Below are 17,643 nucleotides of genomic sequence, written 5' to 3'. Positions count from 1 at the left end.
CTGTGCCCTTTTGGACTTCATCTCCCAGAAGCCTCAGCCACGTTGGCCAACAGCGTGGGATTATGGGAGCTGAAGTCCAAAATTCCCTTAGTAGACCGCGGTATGGGGTTAAACCAAAGGAAGGCTGAAATGGAGGGGGGACTAAAACTGAAAACGTCGCCTTTTGCGGACAAGAAATGCTAAAATACCAACGGAACGCGCATTAATATAATCAGTAAGCCTTAAAATAAAATTAATCAATAAAATTCTTTATCTCAGTACGAAGGTAAATTTTATTTTAAAAAATAAAGTTTTATTATCCCCCTTTTCCTTTTTTTGGTTGGCGCCACTCCCGCGAGACTTTCATGTTGGGGCCCCAAATCTCGCGAGAGTCCCTCCCTGCTGCGCGCCCAAATCTCGCGAGAGTCCCTCCCTGCTGCGCGCCCAAATCTCGCGAGAGCCAGTGTCCACGCGCGCACATGGCCCGGCAATAGGGAGCCTCCCCGTCGTCCCTTCCGAATCCGAAGCGTGGGTCTCTCCCTTCCCCCTCCTTCCGGCCCTTGGCTCCTTCTCCTTCCGGTCCTCCTTTTTTCTCCCGGTTGTGAGGCGAGCGGGAAGGCCGCGCGGCCCGCCCTCGAGCGCCTCTTTTCCCATGCAGGAGGCCGGGGAGGAGGAGAGCCTGGCCACAGTCGCCGCCCCAGAAGCAGAGAAGGCCGCGGAGGGGGGCGGCTGTCAGGAGGAGGCCGAGGCCGAGAAGCCGGAGAGGCCTCCCAACGAAGAGCCGGAGGCAAAGAGGGCCGAGGCCCCGAAGGAGGAGGAGATAAAAGAGGAGGAGAAGGAGGTAAAGGAGGAGGAAGAAGAAGGAGGAGGAGGAGCCGGAGAAGAGGGGCCTCAGCAGGAACAGCCCTCCTCCTCCTCCTCCTCCTCAGCCCCCCTTCAGGTATCTATAGCCATAGTCTATGGAGAAGTTAGATTCTTCCATATCAAGGATTTGATTGATAGGTCCTCTCTAGGTCCTCCGGCGCAACTCTATGGTCAAACTGAAAGTTGCACCGAAAGGCCTAGAGATTCCTAGAGAGGACACTCTGCTAGGCCTTTGTTGCTCCTCCGGCGCAGCTCTATGGTCAGTGTCTGTCGGAGGTTGACCATAGAGTTGCCCTGGAGGACCTAGAGATTATTCCTAGAGAGGACACTCTACTCGGCCTTTGTAGCTCCTTCTCTGGCTCAGTTCTATGGTCAGTGTCTGTCGGACGTTGGCCACAGAGTTGCGCTGAAGAGATCCCTAGAAAGGCCTCCTCCTCTCAGCTAAAAACATGGAGTCTGTGTTATATGCGGTCTTTCCATGTTCGCGGGGGTCTAGTGTCCCTAACCCCATCGAACACGGAGGGACAAGCGCACTGCAATGTATTGAGGTTGTTAGGAATGATGGCATTCAGGGTGCGTCTGGCCCTCTTTCGGAACGTAAAACGGTTTGGAAGCAGTTCTCGCCTCAATCAAGACTCCAGACCCTAAATGAGTAAACAAACAAATAAACCTTCGTTAACATCGCACTTCTCTGCCACAGGGACTATCAAAGCGGCTTACAATTAAGATCCAATGCAATCTAAAATGTAATAGCACAATCCACCCTCCCTACCCCCCCCAAAAAAAACCAGCAATTAAACACATGATTAATTAAAACAATCCATTGGCTATATATTGAGTACCTTTTATTTATTTCTTCTTGCCTATCTCCACAGGAGCCACCATCGCCGCCTCAGGAGCCTCAGCTGTCGCCACTTCAACAGCCGCCATCGCCGCCTCAGGAGCCTCCAAGTCCCCCAATCTCTGAAGACGAGCAGCCTCCGCCTTCAGGGCCAGAGGAAGCCCCCAGTTTGAAGAAAGAGTTAGAGAAGGAAGAGGAGAAAGAAGAGGAGGAGCAAGAAGAAGAAGAAAAGGAAGCTCCTGAGGAGAAAGAGGAGGCAGGACAGGAGCCTCCGTCATCTCCACCTCGAAGGGAGGAAGAAGAAGAAGAAAAGGAGGAGGAGGAAGAGGAGAAGAAGAAGGAGACAGAGATACTCAAAGAGGAGGAGAAAGAGAGCCAGGAGCCTCCTCTGCCCATTGAGGATGGGGAGCAGCCCAAGGAGGGAGAGGAGGAGGAGGAGGGAGAGGAGGAGGAGGAGATCTCCTTCAGCGACTCTGAGAGCTTCGTGGACGACATCGAGGACGAAGGTTGGTGGAGGAAGGCTTGGCTTTCCAGAGGGGACACCTGCTGCTTCATAGAGACGGCTTTCATGGATGGCATCCATCGTTTTTTGTGGGGTTTGGGGGCTATGTGGCCATGTTCTAGAGGAGTTTATTCCCGGCATCTGTGGCTGGCGTCTTCAGAGAATGCTGACATGGAAGAGAGTGGGATGTGTGTGTGTGTGTGTGTGTGTATATATATATATATATATATTCACACACACACACTGTGTGACCCTGGTTTCAAAGGACTGAGGATTTGTGTCCGTTAAATTATGTCTGTTTGTGTCCATCAGGGGTTTTCTCAGCAGACAATGGATTTCTAATTAAACAGACACTAATCCTATGGAAAGTTGAAGGCTTTCGTGACCGGCAACCATAGTTTTTTGTGCGTTTGGGGGGGGGCTATGTGGCCATGTTCTAGAAGAGTATGTTCCTGACAGCAGCTGTGGCTGTTTCTCTGAAGATGCCAGCCACAGATGCTGGCAAAACGTCAGGAATACATTCTTCTAGAACGTGGCCACAGAGACTGAAAAACCCCCCACAAAACTCTTTGCTTCATAGAGTTTGGAGAGATCTCAAGGGCCACCCAGCCCAACCTTCTTCTGCCATGCAGGAACTCACAATCAAAAGTATCAGAGCTGGGGATTGGTGGTGATAAGGTTGCGAGTTCAGGACCAGCCATGGGGGGGGGGTCAAAGCTCGACTCAGCCTTGCATCCTTCTGTATGTCACTAAAGTGAGTCCCCAGCTTGTTGAGGGCAATTGCTTTAGAGATTGTAAACCGTCGATAGACTGCTTAGTTCAGAATGAAGCAGTGTATAAATGAAGCTGCTATTTGTATTACTGCTCCTTGCCCTACTCTGGAGTAACACACACTACAGAAATAGTCCAGTTTGAGGCCACTTTAACTGTCTTGGTTCAATGCTAGGGGATTCTGGGAACTGTCATTTTGTGAGGCTTTTAGCCTTCTCTTGTCAGAGAGCCCTGGTGCCACAATAAACTACAATTCCCAGGATTCCCTAGCACTGAGCCTGGACAGTTAAAGCCATCTCAAACTGGATTCTTTCTGCATTGTGTTCTGGACCAGAGTTTTATATTTTCTCAGTTGGACTGTTCTGAGTTATTTTAACTGTGGCAGAGAACAAAAGGACTCCAGTTGTCAGGACAAGACCACATAGAAAAATACATGTGTCTTCTTCATGTTCCTGAATCTGATCGGTTGAGTTCACTGGAATAACAAGCTTCTATTTGAGCAGTTATAATAGTGGCAGGGACCTGTTTAAATACATAAGCCAAAGGAAGCCTCCCTCTTCCTATAAGCTTTACAATGGCCTGTTACAGACTGCCAAAATAAAGTTGCTTTGGGTCTCTTTGGAGGTATGCTATTTAAATAATGCATGGGTCTTAAGAGTCCGGAGGTCGCGCCAAAGCCACACTCCATTCCTAAGCACTGGAGGGCAGCTTTGGTGCAGCTTCCGGATTCTTAGGATGCATGCATTATTTAAACATCATACCTCCAAAAAGACCTGAAGCAGCTTTATTTTGGCAGTCTGTAACAGGCCAATATTTAACAGATACATTGTGCTACCATACTACAGATAATATTTGTGTTATGAGAAAGAATTGGTGCCATATTTAGATATAACATGCAAAAAGTTTAGCTTGGTGAGTACTTCTGTATTTGTATTTACAGATTGCTATTTGTAAACACCTTGGAAACAATTTGAAGGGTTACAGTTGTTCTGTCAGTCAGTTTTGAGGAAGGAACAGATACATTTAGTGAAAGGGAATGAAACTATGCTTTTGCCTTGAGATTCTTCTGCGTTGGACTGAACAAACCAGGAAAACTTGTTGAGCTGCTATGATTAAAGACTTTGAGCATAGCATGCTGACTAATTATAATGATGCTACAATACTCATCAAAGCAATCAACACAGAGGAGGGGTGGGGAGCATGTACCTTTCCCAAATGCTGTTGGGTTGCAACTTCCATTACCTCTGCAGTTGGATATAGTGATGGAAATTACACTGCAGTGATGTATTCACACCAAGCATTTCCCTTACCCTGACACACAGGTGGCTGGAAAGATAGGATGACTTGATGGATAATTTTTAGAAAAGTATATAAGAAATTATTTGGCATGTTCAGTTTTATATTGTGCTTAATATAAGTTCATTTACATGGTAATGTAAAGAAGGTTGATTCCAGGATATAGTTCAGACCATTCCCTTCTGCTCCTGTGTCTGATGGTCAATTAATCTAAAGTGTAGCAGTTGGCTGACAGTATCTTTTAAATAGGGTTGTGGGTTTGGATGTCCCTATCCTACACAGCTTCTGTATGCCAATTTCTCCTTATCTTACCTTCCACAGAATTACTTGAAGATATTCTCCAAGAACGTCCGCAGGAGGCAGATGGGATCGATTCAGTGATTGTAGTGGATAACATCCCTCAGGTTCAGCCAGACCGTCTTGAGAAGCTGAAGAATGTTGTCCATAAGATTTTCTCAAAGTTTGGGACAATTACCAATGAATTTTGCCCAGAAGCTGACGGTCAGACTAAAGGGTGAGTATTTGAGCATAAGGCCTGCAGCTTTTACTTGGGTGGGTGAGATGTGAGAGCTGGACAGTGAAGAAAGCATATAGGAAGAAAATCAACTCATTTGGGATGTGGGGCTGAAGAATAGCGCTGAAGGTACCATGGACAGCCAGAAAGACAAACGAATGGATCTCTTAGCACAGATCAAGCCTGAACTGCCCCTGGAAGCCAAGATGGTGAAACTGAGGATGTCATACTTTGGCCATATAATGAGAAGGCATTACACATTAGAAAAGACAATATTGCTAGGACATGTAGAAGGTAACAGAAAGAGAGGAAGACCGTATGCCAAATGGGTAGACTCCGTCAGGAGGCCACGGGCCTTAATTTGCAGGACCTAAGCAGAGCAGTGGAGGATAAAGGGTCTTGGAGATGTCTCAAACGTGGGGTCGCCATGAGTCGGAGTCGACTCAAGAGCAGCTAACAACAATAAAGGTGGGTAATACACTCCTGGAATGCTCAGGACTGTGATTCCAAGCAGCTGAAGAGACATTGGCCTGTTACAGACAGCCAAAATAAAGCTGCTTCGAGTCACAGTGGAGGTATGGTGTTTCAATGATGCATGCGTCCTAAGAGTCCAGAAGCCACACCAAAGCCACACTCCAGTCCTGAAGGGCTGGAGCATGGCTTTGGTGCAACTTCTGGACTCTTAGGACGCATGCATCATTGAAACACCATACCTCCACTGTGACTCGAAGCAGCTTTATTTTGGCTGTCTGTAACAGGCCATAGTTTTTTATGGCTATGTGGCCATGTTGTGGAAAAGTGTATTCCTGACGTTTCGCCTGCATCTGTGGCTGGCATCTTCAGAGAAACCAAAGAGACCTCAGTCTTAGAGCTTTGGTGGGAGCTGGGGTTGCCAAACACTTCTGCAGCTTCAAAGTTGGGACAAAGGCTGATTTCTTGTCACACTCATCATGGCTCACACCATGACAACTGAAAATGCCAGAGCCTATGCTCATGAGGAAATTATGAGTTTTTATTGGGGAACAGCACTAAAATTTCACTTGAACAATAAAGTGTTATTAGTATGGAAAACAGCAGGATCTACATGATAAAAAGTTCTAATAAAGGCACAGCCAAGTAAGAACTTGCTCTGTTGTAATAATAGTAGGTTTTTGTTGATTAAATATGGGCATAAATCTGCTTCTGAAATTCAGTTCTTGAAACAAGCAGAGATGAGGTTCCATTTAGACAGCTAACCTGCCTGTAGTCAGCGAGTCAAGGGCTTATTGAGGAATGGACTCCTTCCAGGTTATCACCGATAGCCTGCCCTTTCTTATCAGACCAAGAACTGTAGAGCTTGTTTCCTTCTCCTTCCCATATGTTAACTGTTCAGTTTCCTGATAAAATTTATACGGTTCATTCCGGTATCTTTAAACACGCCTCACATTTTCATTCCATCCTATTTAGTCCTTTTTTTGTATCTCTGTTTCTTTCCTGGGTGGAGTGTATGTGGCAAGCATGTGGCACGTCAGGTTTGTGTCTTAGCTTTTTCAGATACGGTACGGGTTGAACCCAAGACGCCTTGGTGCTGCTCTTGAAAGGGTGCTCATTGTATGTGGAGGAAGGGTCTTGCCAAAAGCTGGCTACCAGCCCAGCTTTTGTTCATTGTTCAGAGTCATATGACATTTACTCAGTTATATAAACAAGGCTGGAAGCTGATTTTGGCCGAAAGGAAGAGGTGATCGGAGATGATTGGTGTTAAATTATATCCAGTAGAAAAACAGCTGGTGTCACTGCTAAGATTTTGCTCAGTTCAGAGTGTTTAGCCCCTTCATTCAATACACCATCTCTAGGTACAGTATGATCCTAAATAAAGTTATTGGTGTTAAGGAAATTTACTTTTCTGCAGATATATTTTCTTGGAATACACGTCTCCAATACATGCTTTGGAAGCTGTTAAAAATGCAGATGGCTATAGGCTGGATAAGCAACACACTTTCAGGGTGAACCTTTTCACTGACTTTGACAAGTGAGTACAATTTTGGATGCATTCTTCCCTAGGAACACAAGTGTGAGTTTTGTTAATACAAATATGTGCAACTAATTTAATCACTCTTTCAGATATATGACAATCAGTGATGAATGGGAAATTCCAGAAAAACAGCCATTTAAAGACCTGGTAAGTATCCAAAAACATGTTGGGAATGTAAACCTTTCTTGTAAACCCCTCCGCTGAACATATAAGATGTTTGGGGCTATGTAAAGCATTCCTTGATTCCTTTCTTAGGATTATCTCAAAGCCTAATATATTCATTTTAATAGTGTTCTTATAGAGTGGGTTGAAATGATGTGAATGGCAGGTGCTTGTAAGAATTTCAAGCATCGTAGGTCTCATTTTTATAAGGTCCCCCCCCACCTAGTTTTGTAAATTTGATGGCAAAATGATAAAGAATAGATCACTGTTGCAATGAAAAAATCTTTTCAAGCTGTCATAGAGAACCACAATATGTCCATGTAATGGTAATTATTTAACATTCCCTGTATATCAAGTGATGGGAGAATGTAGTGAACCGTGTCACTCTCTGTTGTGTCTTAGAGGTTTTGGATACCCACAAAAATCATCTGAATTTTATCACCACCGAGATTTAAAAGTCATATTGAAAAATTAGAACTTCACTGCTGCACAGAAAGATGCTTGTGGAAAACTTACATTTATTTTCTATAGGTACATATGTGGATAATAGGAAGGAAAGGAAAGAGTTTGCAATATTGCACATGCTTTTTCATAGCTAATTCTTGTTTTGTAATGTTTTTCTCTTTTATTATTTTCCAGGGGAATTTGCGCTACTGGTTGGAGGATCCAGATTGTAGAGATCAGTACAGTGTGATCTTTGAATCTGGAGATAGGACCTCTATATACTGGAATGATGTTAAGGATCCTGTTACAATTGAGGAGCGGACGGTGAGTGTCTCTTGGAAGTTTCTCTGCATAGGCAACAGTTTGCTTAATACCTGTAGAAAGTGAAAATCAAATTTGCAGTGAGGCCGAAATATTTAGTCAGTAGGTGTACGGTTCAGGAAACACAGTAATTGTTGAGAATATACTGATGTATAACATCTATCAGTTTTCCTATGAGATATGATAAATATATGCTGTATGTTTCCCCACCCGCACAGCGATGGACAGAAACGTATGTACGCTGGTCTCCAAAGGGTACCTATCTGGCTACATTCCATCAGAGGGGCATTGCTCTCTGGGGAGGAGAGAAATTCAAACAGATTCAGAAGTTCGGCCATGAGGGAGTGCAACTCATTGACTTCTCACCTTGTGAAAGGTAATCCTAAAAATACAGCAAGGGTCCTGTGGCGTCTGAAGACTTTAAATACATGGAGGGAGGTGGTAAACAGGTCAGAAGGAGTTGAAAGCAGATAATTACCATAATAATAGTCATCAATAAGATGAAGCAGGTGTGGGAAATGTATGGCCCACCATCAGCCCTAGACAGCCCAACCAATCATGAAAGGTAATGGGGTTGCCATCCTACAACATTTGAAGGGTCCTCATCCCTATGCTAAAGAAACATGACAGGACAAGATAGGCCATGTTTTTTGAGGCTTTACCATTCACCCACTCCAGGGTTGTTCCTTGCCTGCTTTTCTGTATTGCATACTTTGCAGGGGCACAGTGTGAAGCTGATACTTTGGACTGCTGCCCAGGCAGTTGTAAACAGCTATTTTGAAAACTGGCCAGTGTGGTCTTAATTTAATTTTCTGACTTGGCCAATTGAACAGTCCCTGAATGGGATGCCTGTCTTTTCCTGAGTCATGCTGACAACAAGAATGATCTCTTGGCTGCTGGACACAGCCTCCTGCAGACATCAGTATCACACTTCCAAAAACTCATGGAGCCAGCCTGGTAAAGCACAAAATACGCATTTTGATGAAAAACCTGCTTGACTCTGGATGATACAAAAGATGTGCTTGCTGTCTTTCAAGGTTATAAACTTAGACTAGGGATTGCAGTTTTCAGGCATGCTTTGTGCTTGTGGAACACTTTGGTTTGAAAGGACACAAATTTTACATATTGAAAAGGGATTGTAATTTTTATGTTGCTATAATGGATATTTATTTATTTATTGGTGAAGGTACCTAGTAACATTCAGCCCTCTAATGGACACACAGGATGACCCTCAAGCGATCATTATTTGGGACATCTTAACTGGGCAGAAGAAACGAGGATTCCATTGTGAAAGTTCAGCACACTGGCCCATTTTTAAGTAAGTTGTGCAGATGACAGAAAAATAGCTTTGTTTATGTATAATATTGTTGTAGGGAAGGAAATCAAATCCGACTTCTTGAAATTCTTTCTATTTAGGTGGAGTCACGATGGAAAATTCTTTGCTCGAATGACATCTGACACACTTAGCATCTATGAAACACCTGTAAGTCAATTTTACTCCTTGCTCTTTCTCTTCCCTTTTGACTTAATAGAGTGGATTCTGTGAAGTGATGTTCACAACTGAACTGTAAAATACTTGCTTGTTAATTAAAAATATTCACACTAGTTAATCCCAAACCTTAAATAGGATGATGGTAGAACTCCAAGACATAGACATGTTAGTCTGGGAAATCAGCATGAAAGGGATCTTGTAGCACCTTTGAGACTAACTGAAAGAAAGAAGCTGGTAGCATGAGCTTTTGTAAACTTTAGCCTACTTCTTCACCTCATGCATCTGAGCAAGTAGACTTAAGTCTAAGAAAGCTCAAGATACCAGCTACTTTCTTTCAGTTAGTCTCAGGGGTGCTACAAGATCCCTTTCCATAATTAAATAGCATGAGGATGTATGTAAACAGAATATAGGCGTTGCAACAATATGAATAAATACATATAAACAAACACAGTGGCCTGTACACTTACGCAAAAGCATGTTCTAGATAGGGCTCAGTGGTTTGTAAAAAATAATTTTGTTAATATCTTCTGTTGCAGTCCATGGGTCTGTTGGACAAGAAGAGTTTGAAAATTGCAGGAATCAAGTGAGTATTCTTTACTTCACTTTTGATTCTCGTTATGTACCTGATTTCCATTCATGTAGAATAGAAGTGGCTCCTTCTCCTTTTCTGAAGTCTGAGGAATAGGCTGTGGAATCTACTCTGTGCCATTTTTTAAATTTGCATCTTAAAACCTCCAAATTGTAGCATCTATCTTTTATTTATTGTCCTTCAGAGACTTCTCCTGGTCTCCAGGTGGCAACATAATTGCCTTTTGGGTGCCTGAGGACAAAGATATCCCAGCAAGGGTGACGCTGATGCAGCTGCCTTCCAGACAAGAAATCAGAGTGCGCAACTTGTTCAATGTGGTGGACTGCAAGCTGCATTGGCAGAAGAATGGGGATTATCTCTGCGTGAAAGTTGACAGGACCCCAAAGGGCACACAGGTACTGAGCTCTTTTGCATAATCTTGGGTGACACTTGGGAAATTCTTGGGTGTTGCAGTTTGGTTCTTCAGGATACATTCTCTACAAGCCTCAATCATCAAAGAATTTGAGAGACCTTCTGTTACTCTGCTTCACAAACAACAGATGCCTTGTCTAGCACTTTGCAATTCCATCTTGTCTCTAGTGGAAAATAAACGCTGGTAGTACATCTTCCTCTAGAGTAGGAATAGGCACATATAGAGGGTCTAAGGGCTGCATCTGCCCCATTTTGAGCTCCTTGGACATCTCCCCCCAAATTAAACTGAAATTCTGATTACTTCTAAATGTAAATGTTACAGGACCAGGATATCCCTATTCACTTCTTTTTGTGTCATGTCATCTTTAGATTGTAGATAGGGAACTGTTGAACCGTGTGTAAGCTGCTCTGTCAGAAGAATGGGTTATAAATACTCTGAATGAATTATAGGCCTGTTACAGACTGCCAAAATAAAGGTGCTTCGGGTCTCTTTGGAGGTATGCTCTTTAAATGATGCATGCATCCTAAGAATCCGGAAGCTGCACCAAAGCTACACTCCAGTGCTTAGGAATGGAGTGTGGCTTTGGCGCGACCTCCGGACTCTTAGGACCCATGCATCATTTAAATAGCATACTTCCAAAGAGACCCGAAGCACCTTTATTTTGGCAGTCTGTAACAGGCCACAGTTTCTACTTTTTGACATTTAGGTTTTTGGAGGAGATGGGAATGGTGATTAATGGAGAACTATTCCTACTAGTGGCCTTTCGGGATGATATTCTGCATTTTTATCACAAAACAGTTGCTAACGCAGGATTGCAGAGCAAAAATGTCCTATTCTGGTCCTCATAATGCCTGTCCCTGTATGGAGTGAGATTCTAGCCACATGCCCACTTAAATGTTTTCACTTAATATTAAGCAACGTTTAGAAAGATTATGTGTATGTATTTCCTCTCCAGGGTGTAGTGACCAACTTTGAAATATTCCGCATGAGAGAGAAGCAAGTTCCAGTTGATGTGGTAGAAATGAAAGGTAAAGGATGCATTACACATAGATCCCAAGTGATAGTACTGGACTTTTACTTACCCAATTTCCCCCATTAAGCATAATCCTCTCCTTACACATGCATATACCTTATTTTAGATCTTAAAAGCCCTTTTTCCGAAACAAGAAGTGATCCGCATCTATTCCAGTCTTGTTAGGTCCTAAAACTTGCTGGTATTTTTGTGTGAAATCATGCTTCCCAAATGATTTTGGATGCACAGTTTTCCATGAGGGGGCAGGAGTGCATTTAACACACTCTTAGGGCTTTGTATGTCAGGTTCACTGCCATGAATTGTAAAGCTGTTGATAAACTCTCCAATTTTCCCATTTCCACATACAAAAACAAATATCCCTTTGTATATAACTTTATCAGCCTCACAAGGTCTTCCTTTCTTGCAGAAAGCATCATTGCCTTTGCTTGGGAGCCAAATGGAAGCAAGTTTGCTGTGCTACATGGGGAGACACCACGAATATCCTGTTCCTTCTACCATGTGAAGAACAATGGGAAGATAGAGCTCATTAGTAAGTGGACTTGCCATTAAAAGGCTTTTAAAAGTCTAGTGCAAAATGCAACAAGAGTTAGTTTTATTATATTTTATTTTGAGGGTATCTTTTCAGGTTCCCCCAATAATATCAAACAAAAATTATTCTATAGCTGAGGATTGACTTGTTTGGCAAGCTTGATTTCTCCCCCATTGAAACTTTGACAGCAGTTTGAAAACAGAGTTTATGAGAGTATTCTTTCATTGCTAAAATTGGTTGCTGTTGTGTGTCTTCAATTCATTTGTGACTTCTGGCAACCATAAGGCAAACCTATCACAGGGTATTCTGGGTCCGAGAGAGTGTGACTTGCCCATGGTCACCCAGTGGGAGCTAAACGTTAATGCTAAGGCTTCTTATATAATGAGGTTGTCTTGCCTAGGTATCTCAGCTGTTTAAATCTCAGGGAGCAAAATCAACAGGCATGAAGATAACTTTTGGATTACTCTGATTGGTGTGGCTTTGTTCCTAGATATGTTAACTTTAAACAAGAAAGAGATTATATCATAGTATTGTGTTTTAATTGTTTTCCCGCTCAGAAATCTTTGACAAGCAGCAGGCAAACACGATATTCTGGAGTCCTCAAGGACAGTTTGTGGTGTTGGCTGGTCTCAGGAGGTGAGTACTGTATCTTGACAAATTTAAGGAGGTATGTTGGTTGCAAATTCAAACTCTGGTTATTTCTTTTGGTTGTCAGTATTTTGCTATTGTATTCTTGTAGGCTACTATTCTTGTTCATGCTCATAGTAGATACAGAAATTGTTTTCAAAAAATGGGAGTTCAATAAATGGATTTTCCATATACAGCTTTCTAGCATAGAGATCACTTTTGCCTCCTCACTTGTACTCAGATCTCAAAGAAGTCTTAATTACATATGCTTCATAGTTTTAAAAGGTGTGCATGTCTGTGTTTATAATATATATAAAATAAATTCCTTCCTTTCTCTGTACAGCATGAATGGTGCCTTAGCATTTGTGGATACATCTGACTGCACCATGATGAACATTGCTGAGCATTACACTGCTTCAGATGTTGAGTGGGATCCAACAGGTCGCTATGTAGTGACTTCTGTTTCTTGGTGGAGTCACAAGGTATTCTGAAAGCTTTTTCATATTTTCTCCAACTTGCATTTTAAAGGGTTGAGCTGCATTTGTATCAGTTTGGATAGCCTTTATATTTGACCCCCTATTGGGTCCATAACTAATAATACTGTTGATTGTTTCCCTTTGCCATTTTCATTCCTAATGCCCTCAGAAAAATGTATAGTGGTTCTGCCCTTACTAGAAAGCAAAAGCGATATAAAAATCAACATTATTATTATTATTATTATTATTATTATTATTATTATTATTATGCTTTATTTATAGAGCACTGTAAATTTACACAGTGCTGTACATACAATCTTTTAGTCAGACGGTTCCCTGCCCTCAGGCTTACAATCTAAAAAGACACGACACAAAAGGAGAAGGGAGTGGTGGTGGGGAATAGGATCAGGTCCAGCAGATCTTCTCCACCTCCGAGGCCTGGACCAAGGCAGATGGACTGGAGGAAGGGCTTGGCTTCTTAATGGATGGTTAAAAGGAGGCTTCCTGGGTGAGAGAGGGCTCGCCTCTGGGAACACTTCTCTAAACAATATAGTCTTTAACTCAGTTTTGAGTGCTTACCTTTTGCAAACTCAATGTTTTTGGAGAATTATGTCTTTTAAGTATGTGATGGTATAAGGAAAATGTATTTCTTAGCACTGTATGTTCATTGGGGTCCATTGTACCTGAGGAAGGATGTGATTTCATGATACTTTACTAATACTGCAATAGGACGGATGGATGCTCTGGCTTCAGGTCTTTGTTCTGGCTGCCACAATGCTGTAGCATGTATGTTGTAACTCAATTGAAATGTCTTTCTAGGTGGACAATGCCTACTGGCTGTGGACTTTCCAGGGTCGCCTCCTCCAGAAGAATAACAAAGACCGATTCTGCCAGTTATTGTGGAGACCCAGACCACCTACTTTGCTCACCCAAGATCAAATAAAGGTGTTGTCTCCTTTATAATATGAGGTTTGGTGTAATATGTTGCTACTTGTGTTTTTTAAAAGGTAGATCTCACTGTAGAGGGAGGGAAGCTCATGCATTTTGATAACAATTGTGCAAAATTGTCCCTTTATACTTCAGCTACTGGCATGAAGAGTGGACTGGGTTACAGAAACCTAAAGGAGGTCTAGAAAATTTAGGGAATGTTTGTAGGCCTGTAAAACCTGTAAAAATAAGAGTTTTTAAGGTCTGAAGATTGTTGTAGCACAGATTAGAGAGTGCTTGAAAACCACCTACAACCATCTTACTTTATTAACAGCAATAAATTTGGCATGCTTATCTGTTTTTCCTGTTTGTAGCAAATCAAGAAAGATCTGAAGAGATACTCGAAAATATTTGAACAGAAGGATCGTCTCAGCCAATCTAAAGCCTCAAAGGTAAACTGCTTCTGGGATATGAATGAAAAATTAATTTGATCAATGTTGAGCTTTTTGTTAAGCAGTTAGTGCTACCACCAACAACTATTAATAACTCCAGTGTATCTGTTCTGAGCACAGGCTCATCTTCCCAAATCTAGAACTCTGAGATTTATCCTCCGAAGAGTTATGTCAGAAAAAGTGGGCAAAAGGGAGTTGTGGGAGAGAGAGCAGTCTTTTTAATAGACACTCAGTAAATGGGAAATCATTGTTCCTTTAGGCAGAAATAGAAGTTGTAGCACAACTTATGTTTTGGGGGGTGGCGGGGAGAATTCCTGGTACTATAGTTGAGAACTACAGCCTTGTAAGATATACCTTTTTCCAAATAACTGTTGGAGAAATGTTTAAGTGCAATTGATGGCGGGTGCTAACAGTAGTCTCCTTTTTTTTGTAGGAATTGGTAGATAGAAGACGAACAATGATGGAAGAGTTCAAGAAATATCGCAAGATGGCACAGGAGCTGTACATGGAACAGAGGAATGAGCGGCTGGAACTCAGAGGAGGTAACTAGGCAGGAGCATTTGGGAAACATTGCTAGGTTTAGGCTGTAATCCGGTGTGTGCTTACTTGAGAGTAAGTCCGCTTGAACTCAGTGGGACATACTTTTGAGTTAAATATGTTTAGGATTGTACTGTTTCTCCCCCCCCCCTTCCTCCCAATGTATTATAATTTGTTTGCTCTTTAAGGTGGGTCTGTGTGAAAAGTTAACTTATGGGTAGGGGTGGGGTGAGGAGAACAATGAGTTAACCAATCTTACTAAAGAAATTGACCTGTCACTGGTGAGATAGCAAGTTAGCTGTGCACTAGCATGTTTCACTGTCTATTTTATTCTGGAGATATAAGCATCTGCAGGACTTTCTGTTGTTGCCCTTACTTAATCCAGGTCTAATTCCCCCCCCCCTTTCTTTTTTATTCCAGGAGTGGACACCGACGAGCTGGACAGCAATGTAGACGACTGGGAGGAGGAGACTGTTGAATTTTTTATCAATGAAGAAATTATTACAGTTGTAGAGCCAGAGTAATCCGAAAACTGTGGTAAGCTACCTTTATATTACGAAGTCAGTGGGAAGTGATGAGAAGCTTGTTGAAAGGCTTGAGTCCTTAAATCACTGTCTTCTCTTTCCTTTGCAGCACCACCACATCTTATACTGAGAAGGGAATTGTTCGCTTTCAGAAGGTCTACACAGCTTGGAATTTTAAAAAATCCAAATTCTTTTTCTGGACGGTGAATGCACAGGATTCATTCATTCTGACACATTGTAGTGCCTTCCAGTCCTCACTGCCTACCGTGGGGTCCTTTGAAAGGCACTGCTTTTAAATTTTTATTCCTTTACTTGGGGAGGGTTTAGCTTAATTTTTAGAAACCTACCACCAGTATTTGCTGCTTTGGCACCCCAGCAGTGCTCCCTAACCAGGTAGCTTGGAACTGTTGCCCTTTCAAGTGCAGCCTTGGTCCACTTTTCAGCGTCTTGCCGCAAACTCACAATGCCTTTGTTTGCAGAGGACTGTGTCCCAAGCACATGGACAAGTGTTGGTTTTGTAAGGGGAATGATCAGCGAGAGAACAGTTCTTCACGCGATGCGCTTTAGTGTGCTGAAGCAGCACTACAGTGGGCTTTACCCTCCTCCATTCAGATTGTGACAGGATCTCTCCACAGGTTGAACATTGGAAATAAACCAGACCGATAATGCTTAACAAAGAAAGCTGTCTGTGTCATTTGAGACTTCCAGTCTTTGAAATGTGTTGGTTTGATGCTTGTCTGTCAAATTTTGCATCCATTTGAATGCATATCCTCCTTTCTTCATATCCAAACAAATAAAAGAGACCATAGAAATTAGGATGTATTTATTACCTAATAAGCCTTTTTGTCTTGACGAGGGATGAAAACTGGAGTAGCTCCATAGGAGTATAATCTATTGTACTGAAACTGAAAACAAAAGCATTTGGGGGGAAATTGCTGCATGCTATCAGAAGGTCAGGGTTATAAAATAGCAACAGTTGATCTATGCTTTAAGCTGAGAGATGGAGATGGGATTGGGCTGCAAGCACACATGTTACCTTAAAACTTTGCAGTGGGTGGGTTTGGGGCTGGTTTTTCAACCCCAGAGCTACCCGACTGTTCGAAATGCATGCAAAAAGGCATTCTTTGAGCTTAATCTGTTCTGGACAGTCTCAGGGTGATAGCTCAGAGAAATTGGAGTAGGAATGATGTGTCAATTTAGCTTGGAGTGTTACAGGACTTCTTAAGATTTTTCCTAGCCATTTCTACTCTTCTCTGTACCAAGCTATCACCTTTGTAGTTTACTTGGAGTCTCTGGCAGGCTTGATAGATGCGCCAGCTACCAGATTGCTCAGTCAAGGAGGCTTAATAACGTCAACATCTTCCCCTAGCTCCACTATCATGAGTGAGCTGAGCACAGAAAAGCAAAAGCAGAAGAAATGTATTTAGACGTTTGCCCTTTCTCCTCCACAGCCCTAGGTGACCAGCCTTTTACTGTTATGAAAAAGGTCTGGGCAGTTTGGGGCGGGGGGAATGCACTGTATCTCCCAAGCTGGAGGATTCTGGTGGAAAAAGTAACTTCCATGCTTAAGCTCCCACAAGACTGGAAGATCCACTTCATCCTCAAATGCTAGAAGGTCTTGCTAACAGATGAAGACCCTTTGCTCATGCCCAGAGGCATCCCATTTTTTACAATCACATCATATATTTAAGGGCTGTGTGTTTGTTCAGAGTATTTGCAAACAGTTATTTGGCTATATACAGGTGTACACAAAGGATGTTTGTTCAAGTGGTTGCGTGTGTGTGTGTGTTGTTGTTGTTTTCAGATGATGTAGCCAAGTTTTCATTGCTGCTATTACAGATTTACTACATGGTGCAATCCAATTCATGGCTAGTCAGACACAAATCCCACTAAAGCTCATGCTACTTAACATTATTTAAGTTGGGATAATGGAAATCATACTAAAATGAAAAAGTACAACCGGAGGGAAGTGGCTCAAAAGCACCAACCACACCAAACTACTGCTCAGAGGTGTTATATATATGGGATACTTAAAGCACCAGAACTACTCCTGGTAATCCGATCACCTCTCCTCTTAATCCTCTGTTTTTTCAGGTATCTCACAAAGGAGCCAGGAGGAGGAGGAGGAGAGAACCAAGAAATACTTCTTGATCTTGAAGCGGCTTCTCATTAGGGTATTATTCATCAAGACTTATTATTGTGGAAATGAAATTTACTCCTGGTAGAAATGATTTGTGAACAGTTACTGGAGAGTCTCAGATACGAATTGCCTCACAGTCTGGCCATACGTACAGTCATCTAGCTGTTTGTCAGATGATGCCCTCAGCTCAGCAGAGAGGA

At 42.5% G+C, this 17,643-nt stretch overlaps 1 protein-coding gene across 1 annotated transcript; it reads left to right on the top strand.

The window, feature by feature from the left end:
• Positions 1–443: 443 nt before the first annotated feature.
• EIF3B (eukaryotic translation initiation factor 3 subunit B) lies at positions 444–16,101 on the top strand. Its single transcript, XM_089539869.1, has 20 exons — positions 444–919; positions 1,719–2,190; positions 4,575–4,767; positions 6,656–6,775; positions 6,868–6,925; positions 7,580–7,708; positions 7,924–8,081; positions 8,892–9,023; positions 9,122–9,188; positions 9,734–9,780; positions 9,971–10,181; positions 11,154–11,226; positions 11,638–11,760; positions 12,318–12,396; positions 12,731–12,869; positions 13,683–13,808; positions 14,165–14,242; positions 14,676–14,784; positions 15,200–15,316; positions 15,413–16,101. Exons 1-19 carry the CDS (start codon positions 632–634, stop codon positions 15,301–15,303), a joined length of 2,706 nt encoding a protein of 901 aa, XP_089395995.1. The 5' UTR covers positions 444–631; the 3' UTR covers positions 15,304–15,316; positions 15,413–16,101.
• The last annotated feature ends 1,542 nt before the right edge of the window (positions 16,102–17,643 follow it).

This window comes from Sceloporus occidentalis, unplaced genomic scaffold (assembly GCF_023333645.1).
Source record: "Sceloporus occidentalis isolate IW3139 unplaced genomic scaffold, rSceOcc1.0.p SCAF_10, whole genome shotgun sequence".
NCBI classification, from domain to species: Eukaryota; Metazoa; Chordata; class Lepidosauria; order Squamata; family Phrynosomatidae; genus Sceloporus; species Sceloporus occidentalis.
The sequence above is the reverse complement of the archived record's forward strand: the minus strand, read 5'-3'. Positions and strand labels throughout refer to the sequence as shown.